This window comes from Balearica regulorum, chromosome 2, assembly GCF_011004875.1.
Source record: "Balearica regulorum gibbericeps isolate bBalReg1 chromosome 2, bBalReg1.pri, whole genome shotgun sequence".
Taxonomy (NCBI): Eukaryota; Metazoa; Chordata; class Aves; order Gruiformes; family Gruidae; genus Balearica; species Balearica regulorum.
Window position 1 is genome coordinate 73,663,438 of NC_046185.1, and position 22,261 is coordinate 73,685,698.

The window sequence follows — 22,261 nt, forward strand, 5'->3', positions numbered from 1 at the left end:
CCCTTATGGTTAAAGATTTTCTTTTATACCTGTCAGTTGCCCTTTCTCTTAAACTTCCATTTTATCTTTTTTTCTCTCCTTATGCTCCAACCTTTTTCAATACTTTTGAGTTTTAAACATCTTTTATGGCTTCCTTCATCAATGGAGTTGCTTTCTCACCATGACATCTAGCCCTATGCTCTGAGAAGTTATGTGCTCAGTGAGATCTACATCCAAGGCCCCACAGCTCCCCCCTGCCCCTTTAAAATAACACCATGTTAAAATGTAGGATGGGTCTCATAGCACGAAGCATATGGACAGCAGTGACTCTCACCTCTATTCAGATCAACCTCTAAACCACAGAGGATTTCCCCCTACTCCTAGCCTTTCCTTCCCAGGGTCCCTCCTGCAAATCCCGCATGACCTACCTGCTCTCGGTTTCACCAGCTGGGATCTTCCAGGATTTAATCCCTTTTGCAAAACTGCTCATTGAATTTCCCCCCGAGACAATCTCTAATTTGGGCTCCCCAAGGCTTCCTATGACTTTTCATGTGCCATAGCTGATCAAAGATTATTGTTGTGAAGACTCTGGCTACCTTGCTGGTCTCTTCTGCCCTCCTCTCCACAGGTAAAGCTTTGAAATATCATTGGAGAAACAAGACTTGTTGGAAGCCAAATTCAGCAGGATTGCTAACGAAGGAGGAACCAGGACCAAAGGCTTTATTCCTCTGTCCTTAATGCATCTGGGCAGAACCAATGGGTCACCTCATAAATGGCAAAGTGCTTATTGGGAATGTCAGAACTGCTGGAGAAAGCATTCTCGTTTGCTTCCCGAATCTCCTCACCTACTAGAGAGCAAACAACTCAGATCATGAGACCTCATAACCCAATAAATCTTTGGTCTCCTGGTAACGCAGGTCAATTTTAAGATGTTGAGTTTTTGCTAACAGGGTATATTTCTTAGCTTTTAACAAAAAGTACATACACACTTAGAGTGGTAGCAGGTTGGTAACAGACAAGATGAGGGGAAAAACCTGCAACCTGTTCTCCTTTACTTGCACTTGGACTATCTTGGACTATGCCACAGGGTAGGGACATCCTTCATCTGTCATACTTCCCCTCTCTTTCCTACATCTATATCCATCTACATTCTTGAAGAGTACAATAGCATTCTAAGTAATTCAATCTTGGTGCTGGTTGAAAAGAAGATAGCTCTTAAATTCAGAATAAAATTAACTTAATGCTTCCCAGAAAAGAAAAAAAAAAGTGATAAGGTTTAAACATGAACAGTACAATCTGACAGTTCATCTCTGTGAGGTAATCCTTGTGATTCAGAGTTATCCCTGTTCTTTCAGGAAACAGCAAGACTGTTTCACACTGTGAAGCAATTCTTGTTTTCTTACCTAGAATTTAGAAAACTTAGGACAATGCACTCTATTGTTCAGCCCTAAGAAAACTTGGGAACCAAATGCCCTAATTACATTCCATTCCTTTACTTCCCTATAAAAAGGGGAAAAGAATAATTAATCAAGAATGGTCAAAATCTGCCTTTCCGTCCCTCCCTGCCTGGGCTGCATGACAAGCTCTGGTTGCCACTCTCTCTCCAGGCAGAAAATTGCTTCTTGAGGTGTTTTCCAGGCTGAGCCTTTACAGGTGCCTGTTGGCACACCTGACCAGAACCACTGGTCACTACAGAACTGGTCTTTTCCAGACAAGGTCTATTTCATGTGCCTCCTCCACACCAGCTAAGAAGATGGCCACAGCCCAGACCCAACTTCAGCAGCAACTACATGTCTCGCTCTGCTTTCTGAAACCTCACCAAGACATCAGAACTGGAGGGAAGGAACAAACATCCCAGCCCTCATTGCTCTTCCTCTTCCACTAAAAGGATGAGAAAAGGTATCTGGAATCTCATGACAAATCACGTCAGCATGGTCCCTCATCTCATTGTTTTATGTGTAGAACACCCAAAGAAATTCTCTGGGAGCCAGAGATGCCAGTCACTGCAACGTAATGATTCAGTACTTAATAATCTTAGGGGAAGAAAATGGTCTCGAATCAAAGGAAACCTCATTTCATCAAGGCCTTGCTGTCCCTCAAACATAGAAACCCCATCAAAGTCTGTGAATTTCCAAGCAGAGAGTAGACCAGACTTGGCCATGGTGAAGAAAGTCTTAGGTGTAAAGTGTTTGTTAGCTAATTAACGCAACAACAGAGCTGCTAATTGAACATTATTTTTTTTTTCCACCAGAACCCCTTCATTATTGAAAAAGCTTCACTTTACCAGTTTCATTGTCACTGGTTAACTTGTCCTCTCTCTCTTCCCTCTCTAAAGTGCTGCTTGCTGAGGATATGCTGGATGCAGAGCAGTTGTCTTTTTCATTCACTTCCTCATTCTGCCTCTCTTTTTCACTGAGTATTGCACTTTCTTCTGGCTCTCTCTCTGGTCCTTGCTCCACCTCACTCTCTGGTCCCACCTCTGTAGCCTCTACTTCCTTGGGTGTCTCCGTTCCCTGCTCGGCCTCAGCCTCAGCCTCCTGCTCTGGTTCTGGTTCTGGTTCTGTCTCTGTCTCTGGTTCAGGTTCACTGGCACTCACTGGTGGAGAGAACAACGGGAGAAAGAGATTCACTTAATGACAGAGTTGTCTCAGGCTCATCCTTCTAAACGAGAGCAACGTGAAAGTTGTACAGGTGCCTTATGGAAAGAAAATATAAAGCAAGTCCAAGGCATGCTGAACATTAGGAGCAACAGACTGATGAATGTTGTGCGACGACAGCATTGCATGTGGAAGTGGCCTGGCAAACCCCCTCGCTTGCTGTCTGGAGCCAGCCCACTGTATTTATACATACTTCCACAGCTGGAGTGTTGGATTTGAATGAACCAGCAGAAAATGGGCATCCCACCTGAGCATGACACTGACAACTCAGTGCCTGGACAGAGCCATGAAGGAAGAGATCTTTTAGAAAACAAAAAGAAGGGAGATTGTGGCTTTTGGTTGAATATTCTTTGGGTTCTGGAAGAATTCTTTTTTTCACCAGATGAGGAACACTTCAACAAAAAAATACAAATATTAGTTTTATTAACACAGTTGAATGGCACAGTCTGGAAATGGGACTGTCACACATTTGGCTGACAAAAACCATATGTTTTTTCATGCACATTTACTTCAGAATAGCCACATCAAAACTGAACGAAGTTTCCAATTGCTTGGCATATGGCACAAATTTAGTTTCCAACTGCTTGGCATATGGCATACGATGAACTTTTTCTATTGGCTGGCACACGGCAAACACTGTTGACAGTACACTTGGTTTCTTCTTCCCTGCTTTACCACTGACAGTGAAATTCATTCATTCACCTTTATGGTTTTTAGCTAAATCAGTAGATTTTCACATGCAAATATCTCTGCCTGCTGCAGAGAAACTGAAGAGCATCCACACATATTCACATCAAGCAGCTCACAATTTTCTGAAAACGGAAATGGCCATGCAAGAGTGACGAAAATGGGCATGCATGTTAGTTCTGCATACTCCCCAAATTCCCGCTGTACTAATCCTTGTGTTGGGCGGCTGAACTATGATGACCAAATCATACTTGTTTTTTTTCCCTCTGTTACCTACTTTTCATTACAACATTGCAAAAGAGCCTTCTGGACTTGTCATGGTCTTTGGATCACATGATATACAATGAGACTTTCTTCAAGAACTACATGAATCTTTGAAGAAAAAAAGTATTGCACTGGAATGCAATCCAAACATTTCAGTCCTCTAGGGAGCAGGTAAATAGATTTATCCTGAGAAAGTATAAGCCAAAATAATGGTCACCATGTTTTCCTAAGATGGTTTCATGTTGCGTGCCTATCCTGTTTTCTGAGACACCTACACAAAGAATAATGATTTCTATCAATGCCTGTGCCTACCTTTACAATAACACACATGTGTTTAACTAGTTTTCAGTAATGCATCTTCAGTGCGCATTATTCCACTTCATTTCTTATAATTTAAGCATACAAAACTGCAAATGATTTTTTTTGCCACTGATTTCATTGGAGCTAAGCTTCTACACTTTCACAATTGATTTTAAATGTGTAGTTAGTTAAATAACCAGACATGCATCTATAATACATTTATATAAAAGTAATGTACACATAATATGTTTAATATATAGCCTACGCTCACTCAAATCCCTATAAGATGTTTTAAACCACTCCCAATTAGAAGCTTACCTTTCTCCCTCTTCTGCATAGACAGCATCTAAAAGTCTAGTATTAGACAGGCGAGCAGCTCTGCACATGCCTTGTCTCTCTAAATGTACCTTACCTATGACTGTACCCTGGACCCTGCCTACGAGACAAGCAAAATTATAGAGAGCTGGCAAGAAGTTGGCAGACACTCTGAATCCAAGTGGTGTGTTTCTCCTCACAGCTGTCAGCCTGTAGGTATAGCACAAAGAGTAAAGAGCAATATACTGATCCAGGCTGCTCTTTTGAGTTCAAGGAGTATCAAATCTAAGCACTTCTAGAACAAACCAGGCATATGCTGACACTCAGTCTGACAGTCTCTCTCTCTTTCTCTCTCTTTAGGGATAATATCAAACAATCCACCAATAACCCAAATAACTTATGAATAATGAGCTATGTCTGGCAGCGCTTCCCTTAAGAAAGCAGTTCAAAAATCAAATCTGCCAGCAAACACTAACCGGAGAACAAAGCCAGCAAGCTAGATGTGTGTCCATCACGTTATCCATTGGGCTGATACTGGTGAGAACTTTTAAAGATGTTAAAAAATACAATTCTCAGTGAATCCTTGGTGGTGGCCTATTTGAAATGAGCTGGAACTTTCAGTCCCGTTTCTACTGGAACAATTTTCACACCAGATAAAACACTATTCTAAGTGGCAACCTTGCAGGTGGCAACAGAGTTAAGTAACAGACCAGGCTCTATTCCCTGTCTTCAGACTTCTGCTGGTGGAGAGCATGAAGACTCTAGGGAGCAAGCATGGTCATATCAAAAAGCATCAACAGCAAAGAGGGCATTCCTGAGACATTAAGAAGTGTGATGCCATTATAAGCAATATATTTTTATTTTTTTTAAAAAACCCAGTTCTCACACATATACAGTTCTTAAAAGCTAAACTGGGATTGCCAGATTCAGTAGTAGAGGTAATTTCTTTTCACTTGCATATGCTATTTTTCAAACTTCTCTCAAGGCTTAGCTTCCCTGCCACCTCCCCCTCAGTAAAACAAATGAGAGAATTGTCTTTAAATGAGCAGAAGTTTTACTTGCAATTGGATTAATCAGGAGGAGGAAAGCTGAATGTGGCTTTAAGAACTACTTTTTTGAGTCATATGCCCACTTCTTTTTCTGCCAGAACTTAATCTCTAAAAATGTATTATTGGAAAAAAACGTGAAGACTTCTCAGAAGAATGAAATCTCCCAAAGAAGCTGTTTAACCTCATCACTTAAAGAGACGGTAGCAGGGTCCCTCAATGAATGTGTAAAGATTTTGTCATTTTGAGAGATGCTGTAATCTGCATCTTCTGACATTTTCAAGACTTGGGCATGTAAAGCTCTAGTAACTTGATCTGCTAAGATCTGATCGGATGGTGGCGATAACCTTCTTTTGAGTGCGAGGTTAGAGAGGACAGCCAGCTGCTCCCTTCTTAAAAACATGGCTACGAACCTGTAATGCTATACAAGGACATGGATGGAAATGACTTTTCTTTCAATACTCAACTATGAATGAACCCTGAAGCAGACACAAGATGTCATATCCTTAGTACCTGCTGATAAGACCTCAACTGTCTAGCCCTATAAGCCCTCAGAGAGAACAAACATCCCTCCAGGCCCACATCTAATCCCCTGCCAGCGTAATAGATTAGGCCACTGCATCTTCATCTATTTTCTCTGCTCTCTACTTTGAGCTGGGAGATACATACATTAAGTGTTTCTTGAGGATACACACAGTAAATCTGAAGACAGCTATACCTACCCAAGCCCTCTGGGTTCAATTGTTCGGGCATCACTTAAAGTCTTGGTTGTTATCTCCCTTCAGTTCCTCCAGCACGGGATTCCTCCTGCTGTGAATTCAGCAGGAACTCTCTCTCTTTCTCCACCCCCACCCCAATCTTTTCTTGCCATTCCTTGCGATGGTAAAAACTAGCACAGAGTGATCACCAGAAGGGAACTTGCTCTTTCTTCATCAAGTCAGAAATGATCTTTCTTTGTCCCCCACTCCAGGTCCTCCTCTGACTTTCTGCACTGTGGTTCCTTTGGCCCTGCAACTGGGGCTGCAATGGCCTCACTGCGCTCTCATGTTCTGGTGCTTTTCCATCTACCAAGATGCTTTCACAAGTCATACTTCAGGCAGTATTTGAACCTTGCTCAACTACTAATGTGTTCAGGTTTCCTACTGTCCACAATGTGCACTTGGGTTGGCCTGCTTACTTCCTCAAGTGCTAAAAAAGCTGCTCCTCTCAGGGAAGGGTTCATCTCCAATTCCTTTGTGGATTGACTTCAGAGATGTCTTGGTTATTGTTGCTCTCCTTTACTGCACATGTGGACTTCATAAAGTATTCTCCAATGAAGTTACAGAAGTGGAAGTAGCTGCTCTGAAAAAAAATATTAAGTTCCATTTTGCAGTTATGGGACTGCCTTCATTTCCTCTGAATGCCATACCCCAAGTTTTACAAGAGTAAGTCTTACAAGAGTTGATTACTTCAGTGGAATCAATTGTTTTATATGAGAAAACACTTCAGCTCAGTAAGTCCAGATTTTTATATGGGGTAAAGATACTGAGACATTTCACAGCGAGGGACAAAGTTCCACAGACAAAATCCATTTCCTTCTTAAGCCCAGTAGATACTGGATGGCCAAAGGATACTTTAACACAAATGGCATAAAATAAATCTGACTCCGAAAATCACTTATTGTTTGCTAGTAGAGGAACACATTTCCTGTTTGATTTCAGGTTCTGAATTCTGCAGACGAATATCACACATCCGTTAACACTGTTCTTGTGGAGTCTTTGGAAGGTACTATGCACAGAACTGAGGAACTGTTTTCCTTCTGAAATTTTATCCTTGCTTTGGAAGACGGCAACCCCCATGTTCAAAGCAACTGCTTGGGGTGCCAGTAATCTGGGTTCTGTTTCAGCTTTCTTACAACTGGTTTAAGCAAGTTAAGGCCTCAGTTCCTCTGTCTATTAAATGGGATTCATAACATTTCCTCAGGACAGCAGAAGTTGAGATTTTTAATTCATTATGGAGCATAAGGAACTCAGATAATAGTCTAGAGGCCATGGCACAGTATCTATAAATAAGCCTGCCAGCTGTTGGCTGATATCCAATAATCCGGCCACCTCCAGATGAGAGCGCCTGCCCTGCCCACATGCTCATTACTTCATACGACCTTTCCAATGCTTTTGCTAGGCCTGACACAGCCGTCCTTTGTGCACAGCTCCCGCTAGGGCACGCAGATTTCAGGCCCCTGTTCTGGTGCTGTCCTGGCCATCTGCCCGCAGCTGCCCTTGGCTGGAGGCTCACCCTGCCCCATCCATATGTTCTCTCCTTCCAGTCCATTTGCCAGGCTTCCAGGTGCTGCCCTCTGATGCCTGCTGATATTGCCAGGAGTTTTAGTAGAGATGTCCTGCCTACCCACATGTTGATAGCTTTGCCATATTCTGGCTGCCTGAAGTTGCCCTGTACACCTGCTCTAAATGTATTCTCCAAATGGATTGTGCTACTCCATTTCATGCTGCAATTTTTTTGGAATGCTTCCAGGAGAAATATGTTAAAATAATCATCATAAAAGAGATGATACTTGCTCCCTACCCAGCTCTGAAATCCTAATGGTGGAAAAATCCAGCTTATTTGCTCTAAAAGCAATATTGCACTCAAAAATAATGGGTATCTGGATGTTTCTGAATATCAGTGTTACAGGAAAATATCCACGGTTTTTAAGTTCAAATGATTCCACTGAGACTTTTAAGGTGCCAGACAAGAAAGCTGGGAATATAATTGGGAAAATATATAAACCTAAATTAAATAAACTTCACCTACTTAGTACGGTGAGGATAAACATATGCAACATTTAGTATTTGTAACTTTTTTCTTAAATCGCCTTGCTTTATAGCATGCTACCAGCCATAACACTCAATAAAACCAAGCAGTGCAAGTTACAAATGCATTAATCACCAATAGCACATAGCAGGAAATCAAATAAAATAAAAATGAATGATGGCGATAATTCACCCTCAACATGCATTCTAGCTCCCAAAGTTAATGCAGCATCATATGGCACAAATATAAATCCGTATGGTGGGTGTTTTTTTGAGGACCGAAGGAGGGGTAAATGATGCAAGTGGCAGAATGACGTGCACACACAAAAAATATTGCTCTGTACACCAATAAATTATATGACAGCAAACCAACCGTGCAAACACTAATTATACTTTCCTTTTTACTAATTGTCTGTGGTCTCTTTTAAGTCCTTTACTACTGGTGCTACAAATTTAAGAGTTTTTGTTGGTGTTAAAAATAACCAACACACCCTCCCTGCCTTCAATTCAAGACCTTTTCGGTTTGTCCCATTCAGCCTGTGCTCTGCTGGAAGGTTATTATAATCTTGGCATTCATCTGTTGCATTTCTTTCAGAGAATCCACATAAGCAAAATCTGTTGGCAGGAATATTGTTGGTTTAGTAACTTCTAATATACAAGTAACATGATGCTAAAATTAAGACCCTCTGTATGCTATATTTTCCAATTATTCCATTCTAATAGCAACAGACAATGATAATATAAATCATAGCAACAATTAGCAGTGTATTCTTTGCTTGAATAGAGTAGAAGACATCCAAATCTATGCAAAAAAAAGAGGAAATTTAGAAAGAAAGCATGAAACAACATAATAAGACCCTTTACTTTGGCACCTCAGAGGTTATATTCTTGCACTCATGCATCAAAAATCACTGCTAGCCCGAGAGAAACTGTGATAAAACCACCGTTCTTTTCCCCGCCCTCCTTTTCACTTTTACCTTCTGAGGGCTGAGGGGTCCCACAGGGAGTGGAAGGGGTCTTCAGCTCTTCCTGGGACTCTGCGGATGCTGGGCTGACGCACTTGGGTACAGGCGAGGATGGGGCTGAAGGAGATCTCAGGTTTAAGGACAGCTCACTTCTGCCTCGGCTTATGCTCCGACTCTTCAGCTCCTTCTCATACTCCTCCGCTGCCAACCTCTCCAAGTATTTGTATCTGAAAGTTAAATTCCAGAGGGTTTCCGTAAAGAAAAAGAAGTCTGTGGCTGATGCTTGTTTATGGATGAAACACCTGCAGAGAATGAGCTGACTTCCTGACACAAGGGGTACAGCGCTAAACTGCCTGCTTGGTCAATCTGCCAAAAAACACATACTAAAGCAAAGACTATTGCCCTGAAAAATGTTAAATTGCTCATGACAAAACAAAAGCAAAAACCAGCAGAGTTAAAGAGTCCTTAGATATAGTATTGTGTCTGCATAGTCTTTCTCCTTTTGGAAGCATTTGTCTGCCCTCCTTTTCACCCTCCTCCTTCACCTCCTCCTCCTCCCAGCCCTCCCTCTCCCAAAACTAAAATGGGAGGGAAAAAAGAAAAAAAACAAAGGAAAAAAAAAAAAGAGAACACCTCCAAAGCCAGAGCCCCTTAATACTGATGCAAATAGCCAAAGTCTGAGACTTGCTGCAAGAAGAAGAAAGTGGTTCAGTGCAGCAGACAAAAACAGATCTCCCTGAAAATAATACCAATAATAAATGTTTGGATTGACTATCTAAAGTCTCTGAACCTGCTTCTATTTGCTCTGAGAGCAATGCACTGGAATTCACTTTGTTCTCTCCAGAGTCTACAATGGAAAGTTTTCTTTTTTTTATTCTAAAAAATTTCTGTGCCGGACTCAGACATCCAATAGCTTGGACCTGACGTCACATGTAGTTTATTCATCAAAGTCACTTTAAAAGAACAAAGATACATCTGTTTTGCATTTTAGGCAGGCAGAACTCACTAACTGTTTATTAAGACCAGCTACCAATCATATTCTTCATAGTGTGCTTTATACATTTCGACCAAAATAACTTTGAAATCTGTGCCTCTTCCAGATGTCTGCTAATTTTATCCACTATTATTTGCTAAGGAATAAATTCATGAATACAGCTGGATTGGGCTTTAGACTGTTTGTCTTACCCACAAGTGAACTGTTAAACAGGTTAATCAAGACTACTGCTTACGTCCCCGAAACACTGTGGTCATCCTCCTATAACACACTGTTGTAAACACTTCGTAACAGGCAACACCTCTCCTCCCCGCTTCTGCCTCACTGACAGCCCGAATTAGTGTATGAGGGTGCATTAAAAGCAGGCAGGGTAAAGAAGTCAGCCATATGTGGTAACAAACATGCTTACTACAGATGGTAGTCACACATGCATGCACATTTGCAAACATCCATACAGAGCATAGAAATGTGTCTTTGAAGAGCAGTCCTTGTGTTTTCGGAGGCAAATTGCTTTATTGCAAACAGCAATAATGAAGGAAAAACTCATTTTCTTTTATTCCTCCAGAGGTATGCACAGGCTTTGAACAAATTCTGCAAGAAAAGGAACCCCTACAGACTCTGGATGAAAATATAACAAGCCACATACTTGTATGGTTATAAAATAGGAACTGTTTACAATTCTAACATGAAGCCAATTCTCGAGAATGATTTTTGCCTTTTCAATAGAGGAGAAAGCCTTTCACTGGCATTAGCATAATGTTTTGTTACAGTTCATGAAGCCAGTCTTTCTTTTAATGCTGGTCACCTACATATCGCGCCTTCCGCCTCCTCGCAAGTAGACCAGATGGGACTTCAGCCTCGTAAAGAGCCATTCAAATTGATGACTTAGCTCAGACAGGTACAGCCCAGCTGGCTGCTGCTGAGGAGGGTTTTGCAGTTTGCCAACACGCTACAACAAAGATCTGGATGGATCCTTCTATAAGGGGGGGAACTACAGCGTTTTATTGTCCTCAGCTCTTTTTCAGCTGCTTTAACATTTTAGCTTCTGTAGCTGTGTGCTGCACAGCCAACCAGCAAAGCGGAGGACTATCATCAAGACGTGCCTTCTCAAAATGTATGTTTATTATACTGAAAGAAAAAAGGGAACCAGAACAGCAATTCTCATGGCAGTACATAAGCATAACTAATTATTAAATGGGTAAGCTAATAAGCAGATATGGCAATTTAACCGCGAAATAAATATCGTTCTAGAACCTGTTATTAACACTGCACACTTGATAAGCAACGTGTATTTCGGGTATTTTTTGTTTCAGCGCAATGTCTTAACAATGAATGAATGCCAGCATCAAATACATAAGGTCTCATGAAGACTAAAATCTTAAGTTGAAAGGATGAGCTACCATCCCTCTTCTGCAATTAGCTCCTCCTCTACAGGACTGACCCATTGCCTGTGTATATACTGCCATATTCCTTTAAATCACGGAAACCTGCAGGCGTCATCATGCCTATGCTGACTCTTCTCTATAGACAAAGAGCCAAAAATCTGTGGGCTATCCATTTGGCATACCTCATGTATTCCACTTACCGTCTTTAAGCAGATGAAAATATCATTGTGGGTTCTCCAGGTCTCTCAGCAATGTTTTGAGGGTGACTTAAAATGTTTATGTACCAACAAAGTCACTGGTTGGAGAGCATTTGAGCTGTAAATCACACTAAAGAGGGCCTGGGAGCTCACCTTTGTTGGGTTATTTTTAAACTATCACTGGCATATATCCAACCAACCAAAGTAAAAAAAAAAAGGCCTCGAATCATTGAACAGCAAGAACACATGAAATGAATGGTGCTAAGTTACACTCAGACTCCTCAAAACTGCAGGAATCTTTCTCCCTCACACTGAGGCCACCACAGAGCCATTGGAAAAGTGGGTGCCTGTATTCTGGAGCTCTAGGGTGACACGACAGTACACAGAATGCTCCAAAGATTTGACAGAATTTAGACAAATCAGTGCTTTTAACAGAGCCCTTCCCATGTGCTCAATATTACCTCCGTCTAGTTTTCCACACTGATAAGGAGGGAACGTCCAGATTTTAAATAGGATTTTAGCACCTTGGCTATAGCATTTTCTTATAGTCCATGCATTCTCTTTAAACATGTCAACATGCAACTTGCTTCAGGAAATTAAACTTCATTTGTGCAAAGGTGTTTCCTTAGAAAAAAAAAATAGTCACAGAGGGCCAATGTAATGGACTTCTGGTGCAAGACTTCACTTGCAGAAGTCTTCTCCAATATCTATGTGCTGTCAAAGCAAACATGTGTCTTTCCTCTTTATGAGGAAGAACTGATAGTTTAACATTTCAGTTCAAAAGAGCCCTAAGGATAAATACACATTCCTAATGACCAGTGAAATTGTCTCAGATTGCACAGCAGTGATGTCCTGCTGGTGAACACTTCCCCAAAAGTACTCCAGTTTACTTAGCATATTCCCTTACAACTTGAAAGTGCCGGAGAGCTCACTTCTAATTTGTTTCAAATCTTGCTGACGAGTATGCTTGCTGTAAACGGTTTTACTCAGCTAAGATCAAGGTATGTCGCTTACATGCTCTGACGTGTTTCATTTCAGAAAATGCTTCAAACTATTTGTAATTGTTTTCGCTGGAAGGATAAAGGAAAGCCTATCCACCTTTTCTTACTCTTAGAGATGTCAAAATAATTTTTTAATATTAGCTACTTCAGCCACAATAGATCAGACTTCAGTGTGCAGAAATGAGCTGCCTCCTGTATGATGATTTTGCAAAAAAAAAAAAATCCACAACAAAACAACCAACCAAACAAAACCCCCCAAAACCCCAAAATGCAGCAACACAATGATGTCTGAGATGGCTGCTCTCATTATGTTACTTTGATAATGTAATTCCAAGTCTTGACAATCCAAAAGTATCTCCAGAGAGTAACCTCTGGAGGACCGTAAAAGCCGAACTGAAGCAATGATTTTTATCTACTATGTGTTCAGTAACATGCATACTTTCCAGGTAAAAACAAGAGCTCCCTCCAGGGTGCAATTACTAGTGGAGGTAGAGATGAAGCTACTGCAAGGCAAAGGTCTTTAATCGAGTATTCCTTGAAAAATGTGCTTTCATAAGCACATAGCTCCCAGCCTAGCCCAGAGTTTCTAAACTACTTAATTGAATTTAAAAAAGGAAGAAAAAACTCAAAACCTCAGTCCCTTTAAATACGCTATTTAAATAAAACTGAAACAATGCCACAATGATAAACACTGCTAAGCTTTGTAATTTACTTGCTGATCTTTGGAGAGATCAGCAAAGAAAACTTGGCCCTGAAAGATAAAAATATGCAGGGAGTGGGTCAGAACCAATTCCATCAGCCTGTGACTGCAGTTTTGCAATGCTTGTGACCCCAATTTCCTTTATCCTCGGTTGCCTTTTCTGACCCTCCAGAAAGCTTGGGACCCCCTGGGTGAGAAAGACAGGCTTATTCAATTTGTAACTATACTAAATTTGGGCAAATTTCTGAGGCAAATGGAGTAAGCTTATTTCCCACACAAACAGATAAAAGATAGATCATCAATCATTCTTATGCATTCCAGTCCCACTGCTCTTCATTTATTGCTGTGCTTACAGCTGGACTTCATTCTGCTTTTTAATGAAACAACCGCTTTCTTATAGAAGTCTTTTGGAATTAAAGTGTTCTGTGCATGCAGAGTTAAAAATGTAAATACACGACAGTAAAGAATATAGGAAGTGCAAACAACCAAAGGGAAGGATGGATGCATTATATACAAACCTCTCTTCTCTTGCTTGTCTTAGTTCTTCTCTTTTGTCTAAATAATCGCGGCTAAAAAGAGAATTGCAGTAAATTGCAGGGGAAACCAGAAGAATAAGGTAACAGAAGTGTAAGTACAGTAGGAGAAACCAAGAGCAGTACAAACAAGCTGATCAGAGACAATGAAGGCTGTTGTCAACAAAAACTCGTTTGTTTTTGTAAAAAAGGCTGAAAAGTACACTGCGTACACTTATCCATGCATACACCACATGTATGTGTACACCAAATATGTAGTTTGGAAGGTCATTACAAGTAATTATAAAAAACTCCAAAAAGTTAAGAACTTGAAGCACATTTTGAAACGTGGTATCTGAAATCAGGTACACTGAAGTGGACTCATCCATAAGGAGCTGGCACATTAGTGGCTACTGAACCATCCCTCATTTGCCCCATCTAGAACGCCCCGAGAGAGAGTGACTGCAGCACCTGGCAGGCTGGGCCAAGGCAGGGAGCGCACCATGTTGCCCCCCTTTCTAATATACCTTTCCTCAGTGTCTTTTAGTTGCCATGGTTGGAAACGGGACAGCGGGCTGGCGTTACTGAGTAGGACAATTCTTTGTTCTTACAAGGCGCATGCAGGATCATCGGACAGGTGACAACCTTTCACTTTATTTCTCACCCTGAGTTTTAGATACAAACCTCCGTTTATGTCAGCTGTCCCTCCCACAGCTCCTCAAGTAACTCATATATTTAGCTTTTGCCAAGTCAACTTTGCTGGATGCTCAGGCACCGTGATTTCAGGCAGGCCTGTCACACCCACAAATGTGGATGCAAATTTAACTGGGAGCACAACAGAACGCAGTGAATGTCCAGCCTGCCTGAATAGCACACCAAGATAGTTCCTTACAACATATTTTTAATATTTTGTTGAATCTGGTGGACAAAATTGATGAGACTTTCACCTTATCTGCTAAATTCTTCTACATCTTAACCTGTGAGTACCAGAAACATTTTCAGAACTACTCCATTTATGAATAAAACACTATTTTTTCTCTTTATATTGTGTCACCAAATGAATTACTTATTATCTACTATACCAATAGCTATCAGACATCTGCTATCAGGTGCTCTTCAAAAGTCCATTAACATGGAACACACATTACTGTTTCAGGCTATCTCGACATCCTTTGAATCCCTGAACTGGTTATCCTTTTATCATATTTTCAGAGCATTCTTTGGAATTACAATAACTATGGGAGTAATTCCAAGGGGAAAAAAAAAAAATCTAAGAATTTTTCAGCAGGCAAATTTTAACATTACTCTTTCTCCTCTGACAACTTTCACCCCTCCCTACAGCTGAAGAATAACCCTTGTATTTCAGGACATGTTGTTCTACGTATGCAATGGGTACAATTGTCCTTCTACTGAGAAGAATGTTCATGATGTAAAGCATTCCTTCTGCAAGCAATAGCTTATGAAGCTTTTTAAAACTTCTCCTAAAACCAAGCTCTTTCACAACTGCTGATGCTCTCCTTTAAATTATCCTCAATTTGTCAATAATGGTGCCAGAACCTAGAGCAATGTTCTCAAGGCAGAATTGGAAAGAATGAGATAACAAATGAGTCATGATGGTAAATCCAGTACTGCTCACGAGTTTAAAGGCTGTGAATTGCAAGTGCTATTTTTAATCAAAAATACATCTTCAGAGACTGAGTTTCTAGCCAGACTGATGATACGATAATGTAATCCCAAGAACTCTTACAAAACTGCCCATGACTGTTTGCTGTGGCTTTGTCCTCCTCCTGCCAGACTGTTTAATCAACTGTGGGATGCTGGGTGTCTGCAAAGTTTGGTGGCTTTGGAGACCCTCTACTCAAACATAAGTTATAACTTCTGGGTGACCAGGGAACTCAAATCTAGATGATGAAAACACTGGGAACTGAAAAATCATTGTCTTAAATATGCAACACAATCATGATGTTTAGTTAACCAGTTTCTGACTCTGGAGTAATGGGATGAAGATGTATATTAAAAAAAATTGGTTTTCTGACTTTAAAGAAGCCTTTTAGTGACAGAACAACTACTGTAGCCAACCTCTAGCAAAATGTACAGATCTGTTATTCAAACAGGTCAAGCTGCCAAATGTCCTGGTGGCTTTTTTGGTCTGGGAGTTTCCTTTCTGAAAGATCATGTTGGCTGTTCATGGCAGCCTGCTGCAGCCTGATGATACCACTTAGAGGGAGGGTTTTTGGAAGAGGCTTGAAGATTGAGACCTGATTGTTTCTGTTTCAGGAGAACATGGGCAGCTTTTGGCTGGCAAAGATCCTATTATGGTGCTCTTCCACCTTCCCTCTGCCTCTCATTTTCTTCTAAACTAGCTGTCTTCTGGAGCCAGGAGAGTATCTCCTTCAACTAACCAACCAAAGTTGCTCCTCTTTCCAAATTCACTATGACACAGACTTACTAAAGACATTATTACAGTGAAAACAATCCTGCATACTAATAAACAAGATTACATGAATCCCAGTGCTATCTTTTCCATAAATACCAACTCTAAGGCTACAAAACAGTTATCTTCACCATTCTTTAGATTACTACATTATGTCTTCTAACTACTAAAAATATGTTTACTTTTCACTCCTGTTTATGAGGAAACAAATTGGTTTCTTAGTGTACATTCTTCAGACAGCTGGCAAACCACTTCAGGTATAGGCACCTTATCTATCCTAAAGCCCACAGCAGCCTTTGCTAATGCTGGTACTGGGATTTCCAGGCATAGATTTAACAGGGGGAGAGGACTTGCTTCTTACTATTCTCAGGCAGCACACCCTGGGATCTCACAGCACACCACATGGTCTCAGATGTCTCAGAAAATGGAAAGCCCTATATTCAGCTGGGGCCTCTAGCCACAGTTTGAGCAATAATTTTGATAATTAATTTCTGTCAGTTGCTGCTTCCAGGAGGATGAGACACATGTTCAAAAAAGCAGGAAAAAGTGTAATTTAAAAACACTACCATATATCTCGAGACCTCAGAACGCTTTTACTTTGCAGAACACAAAAGCAAATAGATGTCCCAGTGCTGTTCCTTCCTCCCTTCTTGATACCTTCCTCCCACTGTTTCATCTTGAGATCCTATGCCTCATTGAGATTATACTTTGAGAAGGAGTATATTAGCTAATAAAATCTGGCGTCTGCAGATATCCGGTCAGTATAATTGGCAAGTATATGTCTGTCTTTTTAAAAAATTGCTGGCTTATTAAATGCTAAAATTCATCATGATGTGTTTAATAGATCAGTTCTTATAATACTTAGATCAAGAAGGGTATCTAAAGAGACATACCAACTATTCATCAATTCAATTATTTTGCAATTGAATGTCTCCATGATTTATAGACCCATCACACATTAAAGCAACAGACAGAGAGCAAATTTGGTTCCTACTTGAATTTGTTTCTTTCTTCACGTTCTATCCTTTGCAACCTTTCTTCTCTCTCCTGACGTCGTCTTTCTCTTTCTGCTGCCAAGGTCTCCTGGTGCTGCCGAAAAGATGATGTAAGGAGACCACCCAAAGCTGGCCTGCAGAGAAGGAAGATCAGATTTCTCAGTGTCATTTTTATTGATTATGCTGGCAAAAAATGAGTAGCAATCATTCAGTAAGTAACATAATCCCAATCAACAGAACGACATGGCAATATTTATGTATGGATGCTTCAAAGCACTAGCTAAGTATCTTCCTGCTAAATTGATTTTAGATCATGTGACAGATAGGATAGGCTTCTTAAACTGCTAAATTTCTGGAGCATGAATAAAGTATGTGTAAGAATTCTTCATTGTATTTTAACTGCAATATTGTCTAAATTATTTTTTTACTGTATAATCCTGCTAACTGAAAAGCTGAATCCTATAATGGATTTTTTAAATTTTAAAGAAAAAAGACCCCCAGGAATATTTTTTCAGCATTTTCCAAACATGTTATGCAATGATGTTAAAACCAGATGTGTCACAATCACCTGAGAATCCTGTATACAGAAGAACAAAAGTAAAAGAAGATGAAAGAACTGCCCTTCAGAATTTGAATGCTTTCTTAAGTAGGGGTATATTTTTCCTTTATACATTAACAAATTCTGTTATCATTATTTCCTTGCTGCACATGCTGCAAAAGCAAAATGAATCACGTGTGGGAACATATCAATAAAATACACAGGGACAGCACAGCTAGTTATAATAATCATTAAGTGGCATCAAAATTGCTATAAAAAATCAGAAGAAACGGGGCTGAAGGAGAACAGGTTACCCATTATCCTCTCCTTGCCCAGGGTAGGATTTAGTCTTCTCAAACCATTCTTGAAAACTGTTTGTCCAACCTGCCTTAAAAATCTTAATGACAGATGTACCACACCCATCTATTTCAGCGCTTAACTACATCTGCCAGCAAGAACGGCTTCTCTGCTGTCTAGACTAAATTGCCTTTTTTTTTTTTTTTTTTTTGCCATTTAGATCCACTCATTCTTGTTCTGCCCAGAGTAAACAAAAAGAACAGTTTACTACCACCTGTTTTATGGCTAAGCCAGAATTAGTCTGAAAGGGGACTTTCTCTGCAGTCCTCTGACCATAACTATGAACTGGATGCTCCACAGTAGGTTGCTATTATGAAGGAGGCTCGATGTCACCACAAGCAATGTACATCCAACTTTTAGCTGTTGTTCAACAGGCTGTTAAGATGCATGAGATAAGATGGTAAATGCTCAGCCAAAAGAAGTGGGACTTTTTCCATCAGAAATGGCAGCCTCTAAAGTAAAGACTTCTCAAATATATAAATTATTTTTTTTTGAGATGAAATAGTTCAAGTAGCAAATACACTTAAAAAAGCTACATCTATATACCCTTATAGTTTTGCCTTGACATAGATTTTTGATTTTTTTCACTGACAGTACTACTTTGGCTAGGAGAGTTGTTCCTCTTGCTCATCCTTCTCCCAGAATGGTGGTACTGGTACCACCAACCTCTCACGTGGCAACAAAGCGACCTCAGAGTAAACATGTCTTTCTTTCTGTCTCTTAGATAGGAAAAATCTGTATTGTATGGGGTAGCTTTATACAGACGTAAATGTATCCACACTGATTGAATTAAACTGATAAAATCAAAAAGACATAACACGTAGAGCCGTTTCTGTGCATTGTTGTAACATGAGTTTTACAATGAAAGGATTAATGAAAGAAATTGATACTGCTTTTTCTGAAAAGAAATTGAACCCCAGCTAAAGGAAGGTTCTTAAACCAGCAATGCAAACCTGAATAAATTTCCATTACTTTTTAAGAACTCAGACCCTTTCCGTTATTTATTTACATGCCTATGGCTGCACAATGCAGGCATTTAGTGTAATGGCATCAGTTCACCAGTGAAAATAGGTGCAGAAGACAAAAACGTTAATGCAAACCTATCTTTCCTGAGTGTCTCTGTCTGTGCAAGCAGGAATGCCACAAAACATAGCCGTTTCAGCCTCACTGGCAGCAGGGCAGTATGAATATAATTTCAATAATTTCAATAAATTGAATTTCAATATGTCATATCCCACCCGCATAAACATTACATAAGATGGTATAAAACTTGATATTCTGTAAGCCTCCCTGCTGGCACTCCTCCAGAGCTACAGTATCAATGCTGGATCACGCTCAAAACCATAAAAATCTCTAATATGCCTCAGCACTAAGGAAAGGGGAAAAAAAAAATCCTTAAACTCTGACAGTCAAGTATGTGTGGTGAATTTTCCCTTGAATATATTTTAAATTTATTTAACCTTTGACCTTTTAGTGCATATTGCAAGAGAAAGCTCCCAGCAGAAACAGTAGCACCACTGTACTAAGATCCGAAAGCTAGAGCTCCATCCCTGTGGTAGCATGAAAAAACAGGGCAATAAGGTAGGATAGATCATCAGAAATTGCTCTCGGAAGGCGAAAACTGGACAGTGCCTCGACATGAAGACATCTGGAAATAAACTGGAAGAGATGGCAAAAAGAGGGTCCCTATCAAGTCTGTGCTTGTATCTGTGCTGTGTATGTAGCCTGCTATCCCATTCCATCCCATCTCATCCAGCTGCCCTGAAGTCTGCAAACTCCATTTGGAGTCAAAGGAAGTTATGACTTAATTAAACCTGAAGGAAAATTAAGGGGAAGGATGGGGTGATGCTGAGAGACCAAAAGAGTGATTGTAGGTCTGCACAGCATCTAGCAGGTTGGAAACCTTCAGGTCTGATCAAGCTCTTTGGGGCTCCACCGTAAATACACATTCTTATCCAAGGGATTACAGGGGAATCACATGGACATGTGCCGCTTAGTCTTGCAGATGAGATTCTAACCTGACCCTGGTAGTAAAATGTCTCCACATGCCAAAACACCTTGTTCAGAGGTTTGATCTAGCACAGTTTGGTTAGCATTGCTCGCTCAGCTGAAATTTGCACATGTATGAACAGCAGCCTCACAATCTAAATAAAAGATCAACAGCCATATAGTCAGGAAAAAAGCTAATGCCTAAGAAACTGCTGGACATCCCTGTGCCATATGAGTTTGCCACCTCTTGGAAACTAATGGAATCAATAATAAATAGCCAAAACTTGGTATTTCACACTGGTTATTTTATAGGTCCATACTTCAGCTGAGTTACAAACTATAGTATAGCATGCACACAAATACCCGAGACAATTCATTTGTCCCAAACAGACAGTTCTGGACCAATATACCACATACAACTGTTTATTACATGAAATGGTCAAAACTAACAGTCAAAGCTGCAAGAAGTTTCTGTTGAAACAGGTTATAATTAAACAGACAGGAACACGGCCAGCTGACTCCTTGTGTGGCACTGACTTCTTCAAAAAACAATCAGGTTTTGAGTTTTGAATCAAATTTAGAAAACAAGGGGCAACAAAACAGCACTGATATTGCTGAGTTAGTGCTCGCTTAGTGGTTGGGTCCTGCGCCATCCAGCCCACTTGACCGGACGCATCTTCCCTCTGCGAAGACCACACCTCATGCCAAGTGCTGAGACCATTTCCCTGTTAAACCTCGTAAACTCGCAGCTTCATTGTTGCTGTCAACCACTGACTGAGCCGGTATTTGATTGCATCAATCCTCTTTTTAGTGTGAACTGCAACTGTAAATGAGCAGATAAACTTTATCCTTAATTTTCTACACGTGCATAAACTAAAACTGGAGGAAACAGGTGTTACTTTCAGGGTGTACAAACTCGTACAACAGCCAGAAGGAAAGCCAAGCAGTAAGAGGTATTCCTCAAATATTCTAAACAATCTGAAAAGGGATTTGTCTATGTTTGGTTTGTCTGTAAAATCTATTTTTCTGTCTCTGTATCCCCCTGGCAATAAGGCTTAACATAAATGTTCCCTTTCGCTGAAGTCATACTTGAATTGCAAATGGCAGCAGGACTGGCCAAACCAGCAGGCGGGAAGGCTTGGGCTGAGCCTTCAGGTAGTTTTGATGCTTTGATGCTGTTTAAAGGGTCACAGTACCTTCAGGCCTTGGGAATGTTTAATTCTTACTGCTGTAGGCTGCATTTTAAAAATGGGTGAGCAAGGAAAAGGCTGGGGAAAAAAATCTGGCATTCAACCAAAGGTGGTAAGAGATTTTAACAGAGTATGTGAATACCCAATGAAAGCATAATAGAGTGATCACTCACAAAATGGGGTTATAGTTAATATATGCCAGCATTTTAATCTTGGTATCATATGTTACCAACGGGTAATATCAACCATTTGTTCAATTCTACAGATACAATCCAGAAGGACGCTTACTCTGACTACTATTTTTAGTCTGGTAGAGAACACAAGGCTATTAAGAATGGACTGTTAATACAAAAATATTAAGAAAAGCTTTCTTCTGCCTGCTGTTAAAACCAGCAAAAGCTAAACAAGCTATGTTATTCCACTCTCATTCCAGAAAGAAAACACACAGCAAGAATATGTCTAAGTCTGGGGATTTGTGAATATAGCTCCACACCACAGCATTAGGACCTGGGGACACAGAGGTCATTAGTTACTTATCTTGCTGGGAAAAGACAGGAAAGAGCAAAGAATAGGAAAAAATAAAGAAGGAAAAAGAAGGCAACAAAAATATACACAGGGCAGAGGATACAAAACAAAACCATTGATTATAAGCCAAAACTCTTCTGAATAAAAAGTCATCTAACCTGAGCTATTGCTTTTAACACAGCAGTGAATTAGTAACACAAGATATCTCACACTATTTTGCAAGTACTTGCAGTTTTCTGACAATACTCCATCAGAGACTATATATTGTGAAAAGGAGTATGTGACTTGAATTACTCTAATCTTGCTGAAAATTGAGGAAAATATTTCTGTCTTACTCTAAGCCACTTTATCACAGCAACATTGCAATTATCAACTTCAAATGTTCTTCATTCATGTTAACTCTGAAATACACTTCTTTTGTGGCTGCATTTTCCTCTGTTAG

The 22,261-nt window shown here is 40.2% G+C and overlaps 1 protein-coding gene across 12 annotated transcripts in view; it reads right to left on the reverse strand.

Annotated features, from left to right (window-relative positions):
* Window positions 1-22,261, reverse strand: part of FHOD3 (formin homology 2 domain containing 3) — a 427,406-nt gene that overhangs the window by 68,994 nt on the left and 336,151 nt on the right. For 9 of the 12 annotated variants that reach the window (XM_075744719.1, XM_075744714.1, XM_075744723.1 and 6 more), the window contains 4 exons: window positions 17,220-17,354; window positions 13,798-13,848; window positions 9,015-9,229; window positions 2,264-2,575 (listed from right to left, as the gene is read on the reverse strand). In XM_075744719.1, coding sequence (XP_075600834.1) covers window positions 2,264-2,575; window positions 9,015-9,229; window positions 13,798-13,848; window positions 17,220-17,354 — 713 coding nt within the window. The remainder of the gene's footprint in view (window positions 1-2,263; window positions 2,576-9,014; window positions 9,230-13,797; window positions 13,849-17,219; window positions 17,355-22,261) is intronic. The other 3 variants (XM_075744713.1, XM_075744724.1, XM_075744720.1) reach the window with 2 other exon arrangements.